This window comes from Lampetra planeri, chromosome 5, assembly GCF_965212315.1.
Source record: "Lampetra planeri chromosome 5, kcLamPlan1.2.h2, whole genome shotgun sequence".
Classification (NCBI taxonomy): domain Eukaryota; kingdom Metazoa; phylum Chordata; class Hyperoartia; order Petromyzontiformes; family Petromyzontidae; genus Lampetra; species Lampetra planeri.
This window is the reverse complement of record NC_136111.1, coordinates 16079361-16099978: the sequence shown is the minus strand read 5'-3', so window position 1 is coordinate 16099978 and position 20618 is coordinate 16079361. Positions and strand designations below refer to the sequence as shown.

Genomic DNA, 20618 nt, shown 5'->3' with positions numbered 1-20618 from the left:
TGAGGACCACCACACATTTGATACAACTTTGGGTTTGACAGCACATTGGCGGTGTTTTGACACTTGGGTATTGTCGGAGGCCACACGTCAGGGGCCGCAGTGAAGGCCCCGTGGGCCCTGCAATGAAGAAGAACACTGTGCTACACGATACGAGGAGCTAAAGCCCATTGTGTTAATACGTCCCTGGGTGGCCTCGAAACCGTAAAAAATAAAAAAGCCATAAAAAATAAAACATTAAGTCACGTGACTTCTTCATAATCTGTCGTATGGAGAGGTGAAGTCATTAGCAACATTACACGTGGCTTACAAAGTTGTTTAAGCCAGTGGTTCTCAACGGAGGACACGCGGACCCCGGGGGTACGTGGCAAATGTCCCGGGGGGTAGGTGAGGTGATTTATAAATGTGTGAAATGATATCACACATGAGGGCCATTGGTGAGTTATCGTGTATGAATCTGCCAATATAAAATAACTACGATAAAATTAAATCCATACGGTGATCTAGAACCATATAAAATCAATTGATCGTAAACAATGTGGTTTACAAGAGTAATCAGCGAGCACGACCACATTACGTCATGCAAGCTGAGCGTACGTTGGAATTGCGTTTATTCGCTTGCAGTTACTCGCTAGTTAGGATACCTCACAAAATGGACAATTGGTTAAAATATCGATGTTCATTAATCATACGTTCATTCGGTCCCGCAAGTGGTACTCGGCTGAAATAAAATTCAACAAAGGATACAGAAGCCAAGCAAGGTTGAGAACCAGTGGCTGAAGCCGTTCAGTAGCCTCTGTGGAGGCTTGGTGTATGTTTCGTCACGCGACTATAAACATCACATTTTAAATTGTCTTTTGGGTTTGCTCACGTCATGATCCGACCACATTGTTGCGTTTATCTCATTCACCACCCTGGCAGAGCCACACGAATCAAACTGTCGCGCGTTTACCGCGCCAAACGCCATTGTGTAAACTCCACCCCGCAGGTTGATTTGAAGAGTTCTCCCAACCAAGCGATTTACATAGGCGACGTGTCGCTTGCAACTGCGTCAAGCATCACCTATGGTGTTAAACATTCGTGTTAAGATAAAAATTATATGACGGACAAGCGACACCAATTAAATCAGCTTCGTAAAGTAAATGAAGACAATTGCGACTGTTTTAGACTTGGCATTTGAATGATGAGCTTTATATGCATCAGTTACGTGCTATGAAGCAGGGCAGGGTAATCATTGACGAATGTCTTTCGTTTTTTGTTGTTGCTTATTGTGCGTCACTGCGTATACAGCAGCGTCACCGGATCGTTTTGGACCAGGAACTCAGTTCATTTGGTGTTCCTCTGATTTATTTGGGTTTGATAATAGGGTTTTCCCATTTTTCTGGCAACAAAACAGATGCTAAGATATTAACACACCAAACTGAAACCTTTTACAAGGAGTCATGTCTGCATTAACCACAATGCTTGTGGTCAGAATGCAAACAAAAATACATCCTCTGATAAAATTATGCATTGTCTTTGAAACTGATTGCTGATGAATTCGGAGTCCCTTGAGTTGCTTGGGTCCCTGAGCGTTCGTTTGTCCGGAGCGCTCTGCCTCTAACCCTAGCCCCAGGGGTCGCCAACCAAGATAACAAAAATTATCAATATTTCTGGAGCCGCAATACATGCAAATAGTGTCGAGAAGCACTTCTTAAAGAGCCACACGCGGCTCTGGAGCCGCGAGTTTTCCGAGCCCTGCCGCGAGCCCAAACCCAACCCTCTCGCTGCGCCCTGCGCCGCCTTCTCGCTTGGTTCGCTTTTGACGTTGACGACCGTCGTGTCGAAGATGAATGTTTGCGAATCAGCTGTGTATAGGAGACCGCTGCTAATACGTCTCCATTACCGACTCTCGGTCAACATTCGCTTAGGTGTACGTTTATTTATTTATCCAGGAGGTATCCTAGGGTACAGCGGTGGTGTTAGGAGATGAATACTTTTTTTTTTCCTCTGAGAAGTCGCAGGGTACACATTACACAAAAATGTACTTCATTGTTTACAGCCTCGTTTTAACTATTTATACACACCGATGCATTTACAAAGCAATTTGAGATCAAGTAGCGTTCAGGTGCGTTATCACTCACCTTTGTCTTCATGAAATAAATATAAAACAATTTATACTTATATTCTTGGTTCTTTCGGTAAAGTCACGTAGAAGGGAAAAAAACAATTACATTATCACGACGTTTCGACTGCAACACAAGCAATCATCATCAGGTGTGAATTTTCTTGTTTTATATTTTTATTATTTTATTTTTCCCTTCTACGTGACTTTACCGAAATAACCAAGAATATGAATCCCTGCAGTCACGAAAGCTTTACATCAAAATGTATACTTAATAATACTAATTGCATTTATTTTCCCAAGAAAGCATCTTTGGCCTGTGAGTCTGGCTGCTGCTACCGCGACATTTGGACGATTGGCCAATTCAATTAATGAGAGTTTAGATTCGCGAGACGGGAAACCGGAGAAAACCCCCTCCCACACGAGGGGAGGGAAATCATCGCTGCCATCTCGTGGCCACCTCGCAACCTCTCGCCTACAGCACGTGACAGGTGCTGCTGGTCTCACATCCAAGCGCTAACCAGGCTTCAGCCTGCTTAAACTATCGAAACTAAACTCGTTTCATTATACCAGGTAAAGCCCGCTGAGCTACATAGCTCATTTTTTCAGAAGCAACCTGGCCACAAATGATAGCTTGTTTATTCCCTCGAATGCTATGTAGGAGGCTGTGGGTTCGATTCCGACCCTGACGCCTGTATTTTTGGAGTTTGCACGTTCTCCCCGTGGTCGCGTGGAGTTTTCTCCAAGGTCCTCCGAGGTTTCCCTCCACAGTTATAAACATGCATTTAGAGTATCTGGTTACTATACATTTCACATGATAAGCCCCTACGTTGGGCTATCAATTGTGACCAGGTCGCTCCTGAAAAATAGATAGAAATCAAGGGGGCCTTACCTGATCAAATAAAAAATAGTTGAGCTTATAGTTTCAGTGGACTCCACGCAATTACCCTGCATCCGTGCCTTAATCTAGCTCTATTAAGCCTCGGCCTTTAACGATTAACCCCCTATGATGCATGAGCCTGGCTCCATAACCCTCGCTCATTCACCTCCCCCAACTCCGTATGGTGACTTATTCCAGCTCTGCGAATCAAAGTCCAAATCATAATTTAGACGGCAGGAGGTATCCGATGGGTTATGAAACTCATTTTCACAGAGCGCCTAGTATGGGGCTGGTCAGCAAGCGACAACTGCAAACAAATACAAACAATAGGAGTGCAAAATAGAGAAAATGGGAAGCAAGTCACCGAGTAGTAAAACGGAAATTATGAGTCCGAAATATCAAGCTTGGGCAAGGCAGAAAAACCATTAACAAAACAGTCCCAGACCACACCAAGTTAGCACGCAGTCCCTCAATAGAATGTCACGTTAACATTGAACTATCGAAACACGGATAATGATCAAAGTTACAAGCTTCATAACTTAAGAGGGATTCAAAAGGGTTGCTTAGAGTGCCTCGTTAGGTCGTTTGCACTGATTAATGATTCCTTTAAGTCCCTTATACTGGCTCTATGAGCCTTAGGCATTACCACTTAAACTCTTGTGGTCCTTTAGACCGTGAGCTTCAGGTGTTAATGATGAATCAGAAAAGTGTCTTAATTTGACAATATGAGTCCAACGCATTAACAATTAACTCAAGGGGTACCTTGGTGTGGATCTATGATTCTCAGTCATTAAATATGAATAATAATGGTAACGTTGTCTGGCTATATGAGCCTCGTTAATTAATCATGCACTCCTACGTTGACTTTGGCTGGCTGGCTGAGTCTCATGCATTAATATCGAAAATAGAGCCACACTGCCTTAGTCTGGTTTCATGAGCCTCAATATTAAAACCTCAGAATTCTAAGGATGCGCTCGCTATGCGATATTCTGTCTGCCTCTATGAGTCTCAGACAACAACGCTCGCCTCTAAGAATTGTAACACGGCACCTCGGCCTGTCTCTATGAGCCTCGGGTGTTTCAAATCATATTGAAATGAACACTCCTTTGTCAATCCATTGCTGGATGAAGGCCTCTCCACAAAACATTGGTTTTGGGCGTCGTTTGACCATACTTCACCACGCCGTTGAGCGCGGGTTGATGAAGGGGGTGGAGGAGGTGGGGAGGGGGGTGTGGGGGTAAGAGATCACTCTACACTGATGGTAGCTGTTTTAATTCCATCCATTACGTTTCTGAGCCAGCTGAGCCAGGATTGGGCAAAAGCTATCCCCACTTTTCACCCAGCCAAGTGGAGAGCACAGACCAAGTGTTGCTAACCTTCACGAACAATACTAGATTGCAGAAACACAATTAAGAGATGGGGAATCGAACTCAGGCCACCGGGTTCACGGCCCTTCGTGCCAAACACTGCACCACCGCAACACCCGCAAGGGCTGTCAAAATCGACGATACCGGCGATGGGCGCGTGGCTATCGAATAATTATCGAATCAATTTCCATATTAGCGCCGTGATAGTTAAAGTAACATCATGTAGCATACGCAATATAATTACATGGATCCCGACCCCCCCCCCATTGTTATCAGAAGCTTAAGCAGGGTGTCAGCCTCGAGAGTGCTTGGATGGGTGGCCACCACTGCGAATAAAACACGTGGGCAGCAAGAGGGCAGAAGTGCAGCGAGATCTGATGTTCTGTGTCATCCTCACCTTCACCAACCCGCACTGACCAGCATGGTGAAGTATGGTCATTCAACCCTCAGGTACCCGCAGGCGCGTGGGGGAGGTCCTCACCCCGTAGTGGATTGACAAACGGATATAGAGCAATGTTTTATACGTGTGTAATAAAGTTTCGGCGATTTAATATATACCGTGCGAATATATGTCTTGATGCGAAATAAACCATCGTACTTTGATTGCCTGCGATCGCTCCTCTGCATCGATGGTGAGTGACTTGAGTGGCAGGCGAGAGGGCAGGTTGATCGGTGTTGTCACCTCCTGCGAAATGGATACTTGCTATCAAAAATAACGCGTGCGCACGCGTGTGTGTGTACGTTCATTAATACTGCAAATACAAAGATCCCTCAACAGACTGTCGGGGGCGAGTGCTGTTATCGAGCACCTATGGTGCTGATGTTTTAACACACCGCAGGAACAGTACTCATTTAAGGCTGAGTCGACCTAGGGATGGACCAGGACCACACAGGCACACACACACATACAACAACAAGAGCTGCCATTCGTCACTCAGTGACGGCGGCATATTCAAGTTTAGGTGCACACAAATATCACCTTTGATAAATGTTTGGGGAACGACACACCTTGTGATTAACACGACGTCCGGCAGCCTTTGTCTCCACCAGTGCTCGGCTAATGTTTATAGCAGGTGTTCGTTTAAGGCTAAGTAGACCTACAGGAGACTCGGGACCGATTCAGATATTACTCACTTCACTGATGTCCAGGCGCGACCGGGAGTCAAACTCCGGTTGCACACGAGGGGGTGGGTGGCCAACACCACGACAAAGGCACTACGTACTCATTTGAGGCTGAGTCGACCAAGGGGAGGCCCAGGACCGGTTCAGATAATCGTCATTGGTGTTGGCCGTGAGCGGGTATGGAACTCGGGTCGCCAGGTTCGTAGCGCAGCGCGCTGACCACAACACTACCAGCTGCACCACACACCGTCAAAGACAAAGATCCCCCGTATAGCCTTAACAGACTGTAGTGGCAAGTGCTGATAGCTAGCACCTATGAAGGCCGGAACAGTACACGAGGAGGTGGACGGGCCAGCACCACGCCCGACCGCCTTTGTCTCCCCAGTGGCGATGTTTACACACCTCACCAGGTACTCATTTGAGACTGAGTCAACCTAGGGGAGGCCCATGACCGGTTCAAATAATCGTCACTGGTGTTGGCCGTGAGCGGGAATCGAACCCAGGTCACCGGGTTCATAGCGCAGCGCGCTGACCGCTACACTACCGCTCCCCACACCACACACCGTCTCACACACACACGTGCCCGCGTGTACATGCACACACAGATACCTGGTGCAGCCTCATAGACCCGGGGTAATTTCCGTTCGCGAGCGCCTAATAAGGTTGGGATAGACACACGGCGGAGTGTTCGGCCAACAGCACGCACGCCACGCCGCCTTTGTCCAGTGGTTTCGGACGTTGCGTGTGGCGCGCCACGCAACTCGTTTACGGTTGAGTGAACCTAAAAGCACGAAAAAAATAAAACCCTCGCTCAGATACCAATTTCCGCTGGCATTGTCGCACCGCGGCCAGGAATTGAACCCGGCGGTCACCATCGCAGACAACAACAAAACAATCAGCGAGGCGTGACACTGTCATCGTCAACAATGCCTCGTGACAAATCGTATACAATAGACTAACGGTCCAGGGTCAAGACCCTCAGGATAGACAGCGTGTTGTCCGAACGGGTTCACAGAGTACCATGGCAGCACGCGCATCCTCCCCTCTGCCCCCCATTAGACACGCACGCGGTGTCGAGTGGATACCCCAAGTTCGCCAAGGCGTACACGAGAGGGCTGGAGCGGTTCATCACGACTCCCGGTCGCCTTTTGTCTCCCCAATTCTGAATCTTACCGCCCCAGGTCCTCATTAATGGTTGGATCGACCTGGGAATCGGTTCAGATGCCGCTTGCCACTGATGTTGGGGAATACTATCCCAGGTCACCGTCACGTCACCAGGTTCATAGCACGATGTGCTCGCCACCGCTGAGCCTCGTGTACGCAACGCACGTGCGTACAGGCGTGTAGGCGCAAAGGTGTCACACACACACGTAGGAACACACTGCCAGGTGGACAAAGACAAGTACACATGCAACCCACGTTAGATCTACGCACACGCATACACACGACCCTATATATATGCGCGTCGGCATACACATGCTCATATACTCATACATAGATCCCCCATATATAGACTTTAACACGCTGTCGGGGCAAGTGCAGTTAGCGAGGCGAGCATAGCCGCAAGAAGGTGGGTGGACATCACCACTCCCGGCCGTCTTTGTCTTCCTATTTATGATATGTACACACCGCACGAGGTGCTCATTCAAGGCTGAATCTACCTGGGGGGAGGGGGATCCAGCAGATCTTCAGACATTGGTTGTGAGCGGGAATCGAACTCGGGCAACCGAGTTCGGAGCGGAGGGCGTTAACAACTTTGCCAACACACCCCCTAACCATTATCGCTGCATAAGCAAAGAATTTGCACATATTTTGCATATTCGCGTGGAACCTTGTTGTCAATCCACTGCTGGATGAGGGCCTCACCACGCAGTGCGGGTCATGGGGGTTATTTGTCGATGCTTCACCACGCTGGTCAGTGCCGGTTGGCAAAGGTCGGGAGCATAGACGCTGGGGCATAGTACCGTGCAACAGTCGATGTTACTGCATTGCCCTCTGATGGCAACGTAAACGATATCGAGCAACATTCTGGGTGAGTTTGAGACAGGCAATACTAACCATGACTAATTGCCCTTAAACCTATGTAACACCTGCTTTGTGCAAGCTTGTTTGCCCACCCGAGCACTCTCAAGGGCTAAACCTGCTTAGCTTCTGAGACCCGATGAGACCAGGTGCATTCCAGGTGCATGTATTAGAGGCTTTCATTTGAATAAAGCATAATTGCAGGCACACATCGATGCGTGCATGGCGAGAGAAAAGAATCGATTGCATTGTTATTCAACTAAACTAAAAACGAAACTAGTTTTATTTGACCAGGCAATGCCCACTGAGCTATATAGCTTTTTTCAAAAGCGACCTGGCCACAAATGATAGCTCAACGAAGTGGCTTATCACGTGGAAATGTATAGCAGCCAAATACTCTAAACGCGTGATTCTAAATGTGGAGGGAAAACCCGAAGGACCCGGAGAAAAATCCACGCGACCACGGTGAAGACATGCAGACTCAAAAAATACAGGCGTCAGGGTCGAGATTGACGCCACGACCTCCTGTATGCCAAGCGAGGTGGTTAACATCTCGCCACGAATCGATGCAAGATACATTCCTAATTTTTAGGGCCTAGTTTAGATTAAAACTCCACACATTGGTCAAGAACACTGTGACCTTAAAATGAAACATTTAAACAATAGGCGATGTTCTGTGCAATGGCCTTTCTTCAGAGCGCACAGAAAGGACAGAGAAATAGAGTGGATAAACGTTGGAGAATGTCGCATGGTTACAGTGCAGTCTCCCACCCTTATTCTCTCTAACTCTATAAAAATGTGCAATGAAGACCATTTCCCGAAACGTCAATTATACACTTTTGCTGTTCAAGCAATGCTATTGACGCATGTGTTGAGGTTTTATTTGTAATTTGTGTTTGTGCACCCACTGCCGACGGAGTACCACCACCAAATAATGTGTTTGGTTTAGGTTAGGTTACACAGTGCGCTAACCACTGCACCACTGCTCCCACAACGAACTACACACGCACACCTACACGTCCGCTTTAAGACAGACGATACACACACACGCGCGCACATCACCGCTATAAAACCCAGCAGCAGATGGAAGCGCCACTCGACACAGAAGACTCATCGAGGCACTCTCGTTTCTCCCTCTCCACCCTCCTCAACCTCCTCAATGGTGAGTGAGCCTCCACTGAACCCACTTCCCATCCCCACGTCTCCTTTTGTTGTCTCAACCCGGTGCTTTATTTAAAATTGGAATTTCGTTTTCGTGAACGAATATCATCACACCGACGACGGCGGCGAGTTCGTGCGTCTACATTTGCGTCTAGATTTGTTTAACGGGATTATAGCAACATCGGGTAATGTACAATCATATAGATTACTGACCAGGGCGTAACTGGTGCTCTAGTGGTAGTGCCTTACGCCGATAATCCCTACTCCAAGCCGTCCCCGTAGCGTTCTGGAAAACATCGAGTGAGAAATGTAAGCCCTGGCTCAACTCGCCCACCCCCTTCCCGCTCTCCAAATGTAGATGTTTAAATACCAGAGTTCGATTCCTGGCCGAGGGTAAATGCGAATAAGCATTTGGGGAAATTCCTCCTTGCACCGTTGCCTCTCGCCTTCCCAGATACATCACGTGGGGCAAACAAGGCACCGTGGTCGCTATATAGTCAATGGGACGCATAGATTTTAATGGTTGTGACCAGTGGCGTAAACAAAGGTAAAGGTGCAGGCCTTGCAATTCCCTGCTCGTGCCACTGCTGGCGGAGGGGCTTCCTAAACTAAACTATAAACGAAAACTAATCAAGTTTTTATCTTACCTGGTAAGGCCCACTGAGCTGTATAGCTCTTATTTCAGAAGCGACCTGGCCACAAATTATTGCGCAACGAAGGTGGCTTATCATCATCATCACGTGGACATTTTATAGCAGCAACATGCTCTAAAAAGGGGAGCTCGAGTGAGGCCCTCTTCATGTGGTGGGGAGCCTCACGTGGCCGCGGGGAATATGGAAAATGAAGTCGCGGGGTCATTGCCGACCCGTCGGCGGTTGACCCCCCCCCCACTCCTGCCCGAGAAGCCACTGACAGTCGTGGTTAGAGCATGCGTGTGAGAGTACGCACCCTCGTAGTCCTGTACGTTGCCTGTCTGTTTCTTGTGTGTACCCATCCTTCCGTCTGTCTGTTGTGTCTGTTTGAGTGTCGCTTTGTCACAATGTTTATTTTATGTGCATGTCGCCTCTGTCTGTGTCTGTTTGTATGTTTCTTTTTTACGTGTCTCAGTATATGTCTGCGTGTTTGTCTGTCTTGTCTGGCTGAGTGTGCATCATCTGTCGTGTCTGCGTGTCTCTTTTGCCTGTCCGTCTGTCTGTATGTCCATTTTGGCTGTCTCAAAAATGTGTTGTGTCTGTGTGTTGTGTCTGTCTGCCAGGCGTACAAACAGGCAGACGCAGAGAAGATGTTTTTCGCCCTGGACAAGGTAGGGAACCTACGAGACTCGAGTTCCCTCATCCCCTTACCCACTCACCCCCTCACTCCCTCACACCTTCATCCCCTCACTATCCTCATCCCTTCGGGTCCCCAATGCTGCCTCTTACCCGAACCCTAAACCCTAACCCAAGAACAGACCCCCAACATAAACCGGGCCCTAACAATTTAGTATTCTTTCGATTTAAAGCTTTCGTGACTGCAGGGATTCATCTTCTTGGTTCTTTCGGTAAAGTCACGTAGAAGGGAAGTAATAAAATAATAAAAATAAAACATAATAAAATAAAATAATTCTCACGACGTTTCGGCTACAACGCAAGCAGCCGTCTTCAGGTGAAGAATGAGACACTACCAAGCTAGGAGCTTATATATAAGCTGGGTTGGAGGTGGAAGAGCGCCTTAACAAAAAGAATGTGCATATGAAGAGGAATTTAGCATATTCATGGGAAATGCGTAGGAGGTGGGGGGGGGGGGTTTCATAGTCATATTATGCCCATGCATTATGCAGGATCAGCAGCACCAAGGGAGGGTGCAGGGAGTAGCATTAACAAAGGAAAACTATAGTATAAACTACATAAAAAAAAAACTAAAGTATAAACTGCATAGCACAATCAGTATACTTACTATACTCTACAATAAGCTGTTTTATTTTATTATTTTATTACTTCCCTTCTACGTCTCTTTACCGAACGAACCAAGAAGATGAATTTAGTATTCATCACGCGCCCATTAAAATATATCATCAGCGCGCACCACGCACGCATCGAATTGTCCGTGCTGGAATCCAGACTTGACGATTCATTTCCACGTGTCGCCTTAGACTAAATCACGCGACATGCGCCTGATCTCTTCAGATCTCGGAACCTAAGCGGACTTGACCCTGGGTAGTGCTTGGATGGGCGATCGCCGCCATGCAGAGCAGGAGTTCGGTAATGGTCAGCAGAGGGCAGTGTAGCACAAATCAATTCGTCTTTATATCTCTACGTAGCCAACTGTGCTGATCGGAGGTGCGGGGGAAGGCCAACAAACTAAACACTAAAAGCAGTTAATCTATATTTAGAGGTGCATCGCTCCAGTGGCTTCCTCATATCGGAAGAGCGTTCCAGACGGCCGCAGAAGCGCATCTGAAAGCGCGCGATGCCGTGACCGTCTTAGTGGCCAGCCATCGAACTAAGGATGACCGGGATTCGCGTGATGATGGTTTATGCTCCTTGATGAGATTAGCGAGGTTTCATGGTTCATTTGTGGCAAGCACTTAGTGTGTAATGAGCGCAACCTTGTAATGTATTCGTTCTGCAACACGCCACGTCTATGCTTCCCACCTTCGCCAATCGTCACTGACAAGCGCGGTGAGGCATAGACAAATAAACACCCACGAACACCGCACGGCGTGACGAACAGCTCACCATGTGCATCTTATGCAAACTTATGTAAATAGATGGGCGAGGGGGGGGATCGGAACAACATTGTTTCGGAAATTACGATCTGAACCCAGATAACCGCCTAAGCACGTTTCCCTGCCACTGCGAACAACAATCGCCAGTGACATCTGAAACCGGTTCTGACACCCTTCACTCCCTTTTCAGGAGGGTCCTGCCACATTGGGTTATTATTTTTGAGATGTTTTCAGCCAATTTACGATGAATTTATTATGTACGTGGGGAGGAAGAAGCCGGAAAATCCGGGGGGAAAAAAAATCCCACGTCTTGTGCGAGGGGGAAACGCTCTATCCCCGTACAGATGGCGATGAGTGCACACGTTTGCTCTACCGCCTTCTGCTGGCGAGCCAGGGGCATGGCACTTCGACGCCCAACGGGAAAGGGGTTTCACAACATCTGTGCGGTTAATCCACCAGCCCTCGCTGCCGCGAAAGTGCTGAATTACAGGCAGCCACGTGCAGCATGAACACCACAGCCCGGCTTAATGTTGCCAATGTTATATCGAGGCCGGTGGGGTGAGCACACGTGTACACGTAAGACACCAGACAAGACAGACAAGAGAGAATCGTACTGTTAGGTTTTTCGGTAAAGTCACGTAGGTAAAAAAAATAAAATTAAAAGTTAATAAAAGTAATAATGGAAATAAAATAAAATAATAAATCACGACGTTTCGGAGGCAACACAAGTCTCCGTCATCAGGTGGGACCGTCACAGCTAAAATTACTGCATCAAGTGTCGCTTTTTGACTGGAATCGGGCCAGTCTTGTGACAACTCGTGGAATCGTCGAGCGGGAGAGGGGTGAACATACTTGATTGTCAATTTATCACGAAGGCTTTCGCGACCAATAATCATCCATAGGTTTTCTTTGGGTTAGATCACGTAGACATACATGTGTCATTAAACCCGCCACCACCCGACACAGCCAATTTAGTAATGTTTGTCATGTAAACAGAGCATGCAGATTCGTTACTAGTACAGCACACCGGTGTGTTGGAGAGCAAATCTACAACATTTACAATATAAGTACGACGTTTCGCCAGTAATTACAACCAGCATCATCAGGCGACAGTCAGATTTGTGGAGAAATCCTCCTGTTTCGTTCCTTAAATAGAGGCGTAGATGTGATGACGTCACGTATGAGCCTTTCACGTGCGAAGGGGGGGGGGGGAGTTAATGAATGCATATACATCACAATGGGTATCCATTGCCGGTTGGGTTATTAATTTGGTAAACCATATACATTATGGATGCACATTATGCGTGCACATTGTTCTTGTATCTCCTGTTGTTTGCGTGCAATAGCAGTACCTGATATTGTCCACGTACAGGTAATCCCCATTGATGTATGGTGACCTGTATAGGCATGCATTTAAACAGTGTATTATTTTATGACTCGCTTCCAAGCAGAGTTAAGCCTGTAACTATCCAAACGGTTAAAATTACTTTTATTTCTCTCAATTTCGATAAATTATTTAATTAGTCTTGGTCAGTAGTAACTAGTTTTGCACAGAAATTCAACATTATCCAAATCAATTTAGTGTCCTTGTTGGCACGCGTGTTCTGCCACTGCCGACAGTTGTATTTAGAGGCCGTTCGAAACTGAATTTTTGGTTTCGGCCGAAACCGAAAGTAAAAAATTGACTTTCGGCCGAAACCGAAACTATGCCGTAAGAGGCCATTTGCCAACTTTCGGCGCCGAAACCGAAACCGAATTTCTGTGGGCCTCTAGTTGTATTTGGGAGTATTTAATATTTCTTTGGTATTCTTTTAGTCTCGTGCTGATCATTCGTCCTGTCTGCCCAACATAACATTGATTTTTCCATCAAGTTCACTGCATTGTGTCTGTCATGGGTGTTGTTTGACCATACTTCACCACGCTGGTCAGCGCAGATTGGAGTGAATACGAAATCCAGAGCTAGTACAAATACCACGAGCTGTGGCCGGGAATCGAACTCGCGTTAACTGGGTTCATAGCGCTGTGGGCTAACCAATGCGCCACCACCCTGCCAAAGGGAACAAGCGTATGTCAAGTTGCATATAATTTGCATAAACAGTTAAACATTTATTGTGCCGCGCATGCGATAGATGAGTGCTTACAGCGGGAGAGTGGGGGATTATTTATACAAGAATCGATCAATGTCAGGGGTTAACTGAGAGCGCTGCCTACCAACAACTGTGGTGTTAAACACTGCCCAGCCTGAATCGAACCGTGCATCTATATATGTATGTTGAACTTATTTCGCACTGAATGTCGCCAACCGTGCTAAACGGAGGTGGGAGTCTCCAAACATCCCAGCGGAGCATGACCCTCTTCAAATATCTTGAGACTCAGCGACGCCTGGCTGGGGGAAATAAAGCACTATATTAAACTTAGTATTATTACCAGAATAAAATCCTAATAGTTTTATATACTGCGTGTGTTCTGTATTTGATGCATTCTATTAGCCGTGTATTCTTTGTGCTGGTTGTACCATGCTGGTGCACTCCCTTGCCATTTGGAACTTGACCCTACGCAGTTGTCCATGGATGGTTGTGTTTGTGTGCTGTAACCAGGTTTCTGTAACCAGGTGCCCATCAAAATGGCCATTTATTGCACCAATGGGTTTTATCTGCGTCAAATATAAACCTAATCTAAATATAGTCGAACACACCCTGAACCATAAATAACCATGCTTTGACACCGGACTCTAATGCAGCCTCTTACCATACATTATTCTGATGATTCATACTGAAGCTGGCATCATAACCCACTGTCCAATCTGGACACTAAAAATCTGCCGTCACCTGAACTCTGACTATAATCCGGACCTCAAAGCGTGACCGTTGAACCCTTGAAGAAATGAAGAAATGTGCAGCCCACTCTCGGCTGAGGGCCTCCTCACGCCGTGCGGGTCGTTTGGCCATAAATCACCACGCTGGTCAGTTGGGGCGGGCGACAACGGGCCGTTGGAGCAAAGACTAAATACAGTACAGGGTGGTCTAGATGTCTTGTGACACCCCCCCCCCCCAATTAATTACACCCTAACACCCCCCCCCCCCCCCCCCGCATATTGATTTCTGGTGTAAATAAACCTTATGCAGATCTTTTAATAAAAAAATATTACATGAAAAGTGAATTAAAGGGGGCTGGGTCACAACACATGTGGACCATCCTGTACAGCAACGGATGTGACTGCACCGCCCTCTGCTGACAACGTCACCCCCACAGCATCCTCACAATCCGGGGCCACGGCGAGAGGGCTGCTGGGTTGGGACGTGCGCCATCAAATATCCCTTGCGGCACCCCCCCTCCTCCTCCATCACTCAACATGCACTCTCCTGAGCGGTGAATCACTGTCACGGTGTCGCGGTGACCAAACGCACCCCACTCCGCACGCCATCCGACAGGAGCAGCTGGAGCCGAGCCCGCGAGGTTTGTTCTCCTTCCGCGCACAACTCCCGACTAGCGCGCTTGGCTACGTACGGCGAGAAATCAGTTCAACGTATATATTATACCACGTACATAGATGAAAGTCGTCCGTCCAAACACTATGCGTGCTCAACCCCGGCTCGGATTCTCAGATCTAACGATATCGAGCAGCATTCTGGGTGAGTTTGAGACGGGCAATACTAACCATGACTGCTTGCCCTTAAACCTATGTAACAATGTTCTTTCGAGGACCCATAACCCCAGCAATTACTGGGGGGGGGGGCTACGTCTCATCAATCAGCTATTGACGTTGACCTATCTCAACTGTGCTGGGGCATTGCCGCAACACATTCGCCCTCCTCCCTGCACATCAGAGCACGCCCTGCACTGCAACTCACATGACCCTGCACACGATGATTAGCCACCACACCCTGTAATATCCCCGGGGCATGCCGAGGAAACCAAAGGATTTCTAAAACGTTGAAATTAATAGCCAGAACGGGGGGAGGGGGGGGGTCCCTACCTCGCTCTCACACACACCCAGCCCGGCTGTCTGCACCTCGCCGTCTTTCACACACCCTCTCACACCCATAGATGTCACAATGAACTTGTTCCACTACAACAACCGCATGTACTGCGTGTATCCAACAACAGTTAACAGGCTGTTTGTATGTATGTACAAACCTACATACAAAGACAAAGATCCCCCGTATCGCCTTCACAGTCTGTAGGGGGCAAGTGCTGTTAGCGAGCACCTATGAAGGCCGGCACGGAACACGAGAGGGTGGATGGTCAGCACCACGCCCGGCCGCCTTTGTCTCCCGAGAGGCGATGTTTACACGCTACACCAGGTACTCCTTTGAGGCTTAGTCAACCTAGGGGAGGCCCTGGACCGGTTCAGATAATCATCACTGGTGTTGGCCGTGAGTGGGAAGCCGAACTCGGTTCGCCGGGTTCGCAGCGCAGCGCGCTAATCGCTCCAAAATCGCACACACACCCACACACACCCACGCACACAACTCGCCTAACGAGTGTTTCGTTCTCTTGCTCACACACAAACTTGCTGAGTCTCTCCCGCACGTGTCTATGTATCTCCTCTATCACACACACACTCAAGTGTCCTCTCACACGTGGATACATACTACATGGGTCCATTTCACACACACACACGCGCTTGATGCAGAGGTTCACAACTGGAACGCAGCGGGTGTAATAGCCACTTTAACACTGCACGCCATTGGCTTCACAGTAGAAGTTAAATATCCCCTGATGTCATTGGCAAGAGTAGAGGGCATTGGGTGCCTGGCGTCAGGGTCAACATTTTTTGCCACATTCTAAAATGGCACCGCAAATTATTCAATTGGGACTACACACAGCAACCAATGCCCCCTACTGGAAGAAAAATGCCCCAGGTCCCTCTTGCAAATTAGACTTTGCTGATCTCTTGAGTTCTCCCCTGGTTAAACAAAATTATATTGAAACGTTCCAACTCTGCCTCTCTCACACACCCATCCCCGTTCTCAAATCGCGCTCTCAAAATGCACACAGCGCGCGCTCAAATGTGTCTCCCAATACGGCTGTGTCTGTCGATGGTCAAGAATAATAACGGAGTGGCAGCCAAGGAATGGAATGCGTCCGAGAGGACGTCCACCGAGTGGATGGAGTGAATAAATCAGCTCGCGCGCAGGTGCTAGGTGGATTACTACATCACATGATCGTGGGAGACGTGTGTTTGGAGAATTTATTTCGCACCGTACGTAGCCATCCGCGCAGTCCTAAAGAGAGTAACTTTCAACGTAGATTCGAAAGTACATAGTTCTAGTGGCCTTCTAATATCGGAGGAAAGGGCGTTGCAGACGTCCGCAGAAGTGCACATGAGAGCAAGCAATGCAGTGCTCGTCTTTGTTCGATGGTTCGCCGAAAAGCCGCTGCGAGGATGACCGGAGTTCACGTGATGGTTGTGCTCCTTGACGAGATCAGCGAGGTATTGCGGTTCATTTGAGGCAAGCACGTCGTGTTTTAATAAAGCGATCTTGGGGAGGCCTTCATCCGGCAGTGGATTTACCATGACTGATGATGATGGATGTCTCCCTCTGTCCATCCCTCCTGTATCCCATGCACCCCTCTTCACCCACCCCTCTCGTCCCGCGCCCTAACCCCCCCCCCACCCCCCCGATCGTGCAGGATGGCTCGGGTTATCTGACGATGAACGAACTCCAGGCCGGAGCGAAGACCCTTGGTGTGGCCGAGGACAAACTCGAGGACTTCATGCGTTCGGCGGACAAATCCGCTGATGGCAAAATCGACATCAAGGGTTCGTGTGGAGGAGTGCTCACAGCCAAGCCACTCCAAGTACACGCATCCCCAAAAACACTCTCAACGCACGACCACTCACATGGCCAACTCTACCGCTCATGCAGCGCATCACACCATCACACTCACCAGACCACCACCACTCACACAACCACCTCTACCCATACACACCACCACACCACCACTCGCACAGCCATCTCTACCACCGATGCAGCACACCACACCACCAGACTCACCAGACCACCACCACTCACACAACCACCTCTACCCATACCACACCACCACTCTTACCATACCACCACAAGAACACCACTCACACAGCCACATCTATCACCCATGCGGAGTACCACACGTGCCACACTAAACATAACATATAGCGCTCGTACCACGCTCACCACAACACCATTCTTTACTTGCAAGCCTACCAATCGCGCAGCACACCACACATGCCACACCTGTCAATCACTGCACGACACCCTCCACGTTGCCAATCCCCCGTCCACACCCATCGACCGCACCCACGCCTCCATCCACACACATTCCTCCACCCACACCACACCCAACCAGCCGTACCCTAATCGAACAATCACGAACATTCGAAACGAGTGCACACGTACAGCGAGTTTTGTCAGTCCACTGCTGGATGAGGAAGGGGCATTAAAATGCCTCAATCGAGAGCGCAAGGAAAACTGCAGTGATTGTGGTAGTGCAGCATATAGGGGGACCTGCGTGACCCACCAACCCCTTGTGGTACGATCACACTCGCAGTCTCGTAGACATGTACACAGTGGCTGGGATCACCCTGCTGCCAACACCACCAGTGACGACTGTCTGGACCGGTCCTCAGCCTCTCCCAGGTCGACTCCACCTGTGCAAACATCCAAACACCACACACCAGGGAGACGAAGGTGGTCGGGTTTAATGATGGCCACCCACCCCCTCATGCGTCGCGCCGGCCTTCATGGGTGGTCGCTCACAGCACTTGCCCGAACAGTCTGGCAAGGCTATACGTGAGATCTTTGTCTTGTCTTTGGCGTTAGCTCAGCCGAAGAAGCTGCGGGAACGACTTCACCAGCTCCAGGCGACACTCTTATTTCGCGTGGCCATGTTCCTTTAGGGCAGGATTTGAATTTGGTGGGGGGTGTGGGGATTAGAGTGGGGGGGGGGAGGCTATAATCGTCGTGCGAAACTGTGGAGAACATGGGAGCCTGGTGACTCCAACATTGTGTTGAGTGTTGCAGTGGGGCAACATGCAAAACTAACAAAACGCCCTCAACGTATTCGTCACGATACACTGTGGCATTAAGAGGTTAAATTGCTTCTCTGTATATGTGTTAGGAAGCAAATGTATACTTATTTATTTATTTTACCAGGTAAGGCTGACTGAGCTGTCAAGCAATTTTTTTCAGAAAAATGACCGATATTGGCCACCTTCGTCGAGACGAGAATGATACATGGACGCCCCCCTATCAATCGTTATGCTTATACGGCATTGTTGTTCATGTTGCTGCTGTTGTTGTTGTAGAGTTCGTGGCTTACATGACTGGAAAGTGAACCCAGGAGACCAGAACAATGCGGACACGTGGAGAGGAGTGACGTCGCGTGCACCGCACACACACACACACGTGTACACACACAAGTGATCACACACGCAGACGTTCACACACATGAAGATCAAAGATCCCCCGTATAGCCTTCACAGACTGCTGGGGCAAGTGCTGTAAGAGAGCACCGATGAAGGCTGGCACGGCACACGAGGGGGTAGTTGGCCAGCACCACGCCCGGCCGCCTTTGTCTCCCTAGTGGCGATGTGTACCAACCGTACCAGGTACGTATTTAAGGCTAAGTCGATCTAGGGGAGGCCCTGGACCAGTTCAGATAATCGTCACTGGTGTTGACCGTGAGCGGGAATCGAACTCGGGTGGCCGGGTTCGTAGCGCAGCACGTTAACCACGACACGACACTACCACTCCCCACACAACCACGTGCACTCATACACACGTGCTCCCACACGCAACACGGACACGCACAAAATGCATAAGCTCATGCAATACGCATGCTTTCACGCGTGCACACTAACGATATTATACACACGAACACGAATAGAGACACTAGCACATACATACACACACGCACACTGTAATATATCCTACACACACACTGCCGCACATTAATTCGCACAAATATATGCAGTTAATGCATGGACGCTACTATATATACACACACACATCGACCGATAATACAGACAAGCCCAGAGCAATAACACGCGTGCACAATTGCACACTAATTTATTGCCAGTGTACATATTTGCACACGTGGAAAGCATCTTTAGGGCCCACGCACTTGCAGAGACGCGCACGTACGCACCTGTACACGAGAGAGTACATTGAGTGTGAATGTATTTTATTATTTACACGGACGATCGAGTTTAGCCAGTTTCCCTGATATTTTAACATCTACGTGTACACAAAGACAAAGAGCCCCCGTATAGCCTGAACAAACTGTTGGGGCAAGTGCTGTTAGCACGGCACACGAGGGGTGGGGTGGCCAACACCACGCCCGGCCGCCTTTTGTCTCCCTAGTGGCAATGCTCACACCAGGTTCTCGTTTGAGGCTGAGTCGACCTGGTGATGGTCGTGAGTGGGAATCCAACTCGTGTCTCTGGGTTTGCAGCGCAGCATGCTAACCGCTGCGCCACCACTTCCCACACACATACAGAACGCAGACACACAACAGACGGATGCATTATATTCACACACGCTCATTCATCACTGTGAAAAAGTCACAGACGTTCACGCACACGCGCACAAACACTCACTCCACGCCTGCAGTCGTTTGTGCCCGCTTATACGGAACATGTGTGTGTGTGTTGCCTTCAAGACTAACAAATAAACGTTTCGTATTGAGAAACAAAAAACCTCCACATTCAAAAGAGCCTTACTTCATCATCGGGGCCTAATTTCAGCACGCAAGATATCCCGGGGCTGAGGTCCGGAAAAATGTCGGGTCTGTCCGCATTGTGGCGCCCATGCTCACCTCCCCGACAAACCCCTCCTGGCTGAGTCTCAAGGCGCTAATTTCACACGGGTCCTGTACTGGCACATCGTGTGTTTGGCCGATTACATTTCCCCGTGGAGCATTTTTCCTTGTGTATTGCACCTGGGTAAAGGCCACCACGCAAAGGAAGGGGATGGCGCTCAAGGTCCGCACAGATGGGGCATGAACCAACCCTTGATTGTCTGCCTCCCGCAAGCCGGGGGGTTCGGGAGTTTCCCACAACTCTCTGTGTGGCCTGGCAAACCTTCCACCAAAATGATCACGGGCATGCGCCAGAAGGCTACATAGTTTAATTTAGGGCGTTTTCAGCCTGTGGTATAACATTATGCTGTCATAAATAATGCATTTCAGTAACGACAACAGAGCGTGAGAGAGGGAGGGAGAGAAACATCACAGAATGAGAGAGATGAGTGGAACTGAAATGGGAGATGGCGT

At 48.7% G+C, this 20618-nt stretch overlaps 1 protein-coding gene across 2 annotated transcripts; it reads left to right on the top strand.

Moving 5' to 3' along the window:
* The first annotated feature begins 8532 nt into the window (after window positions 1–8532).
* On the top strand, window positions 8533–20043 carry LOC144719006 (uncharacterized). 2 transcript variants are annotated; one of them, XR_013585516.1, is made up of 4 exons: window positions 8533–8654; window positions 9909–9956; window positions 16998–17127; window positions 18652–20043. XR_013585516.1 is itself a non-coding variant. In XM_078594722.1 (4 exons), exons 1-4 carry the CDS (start codon window positions 8652–8654, stop codon window positions 18667–18669), a joined length of 237 nt encoding a protein of 78 aa, XP_078450848.1. In that variant the 5' UTR covers window positions 8539–8651; the 3' UTR covers window positions 18670–18805. The 2 variants fall into 2 exon arrangements, 1 of the variants encoding a protein (XP_078450848.1); XM_078594722.1 differs by having other exon boundaries at window positions 8539–8654; window positions 16998–17165; window positions 18652–18805.
* Window positions 20044–20618: the final 575 nt, after the last annotated feature.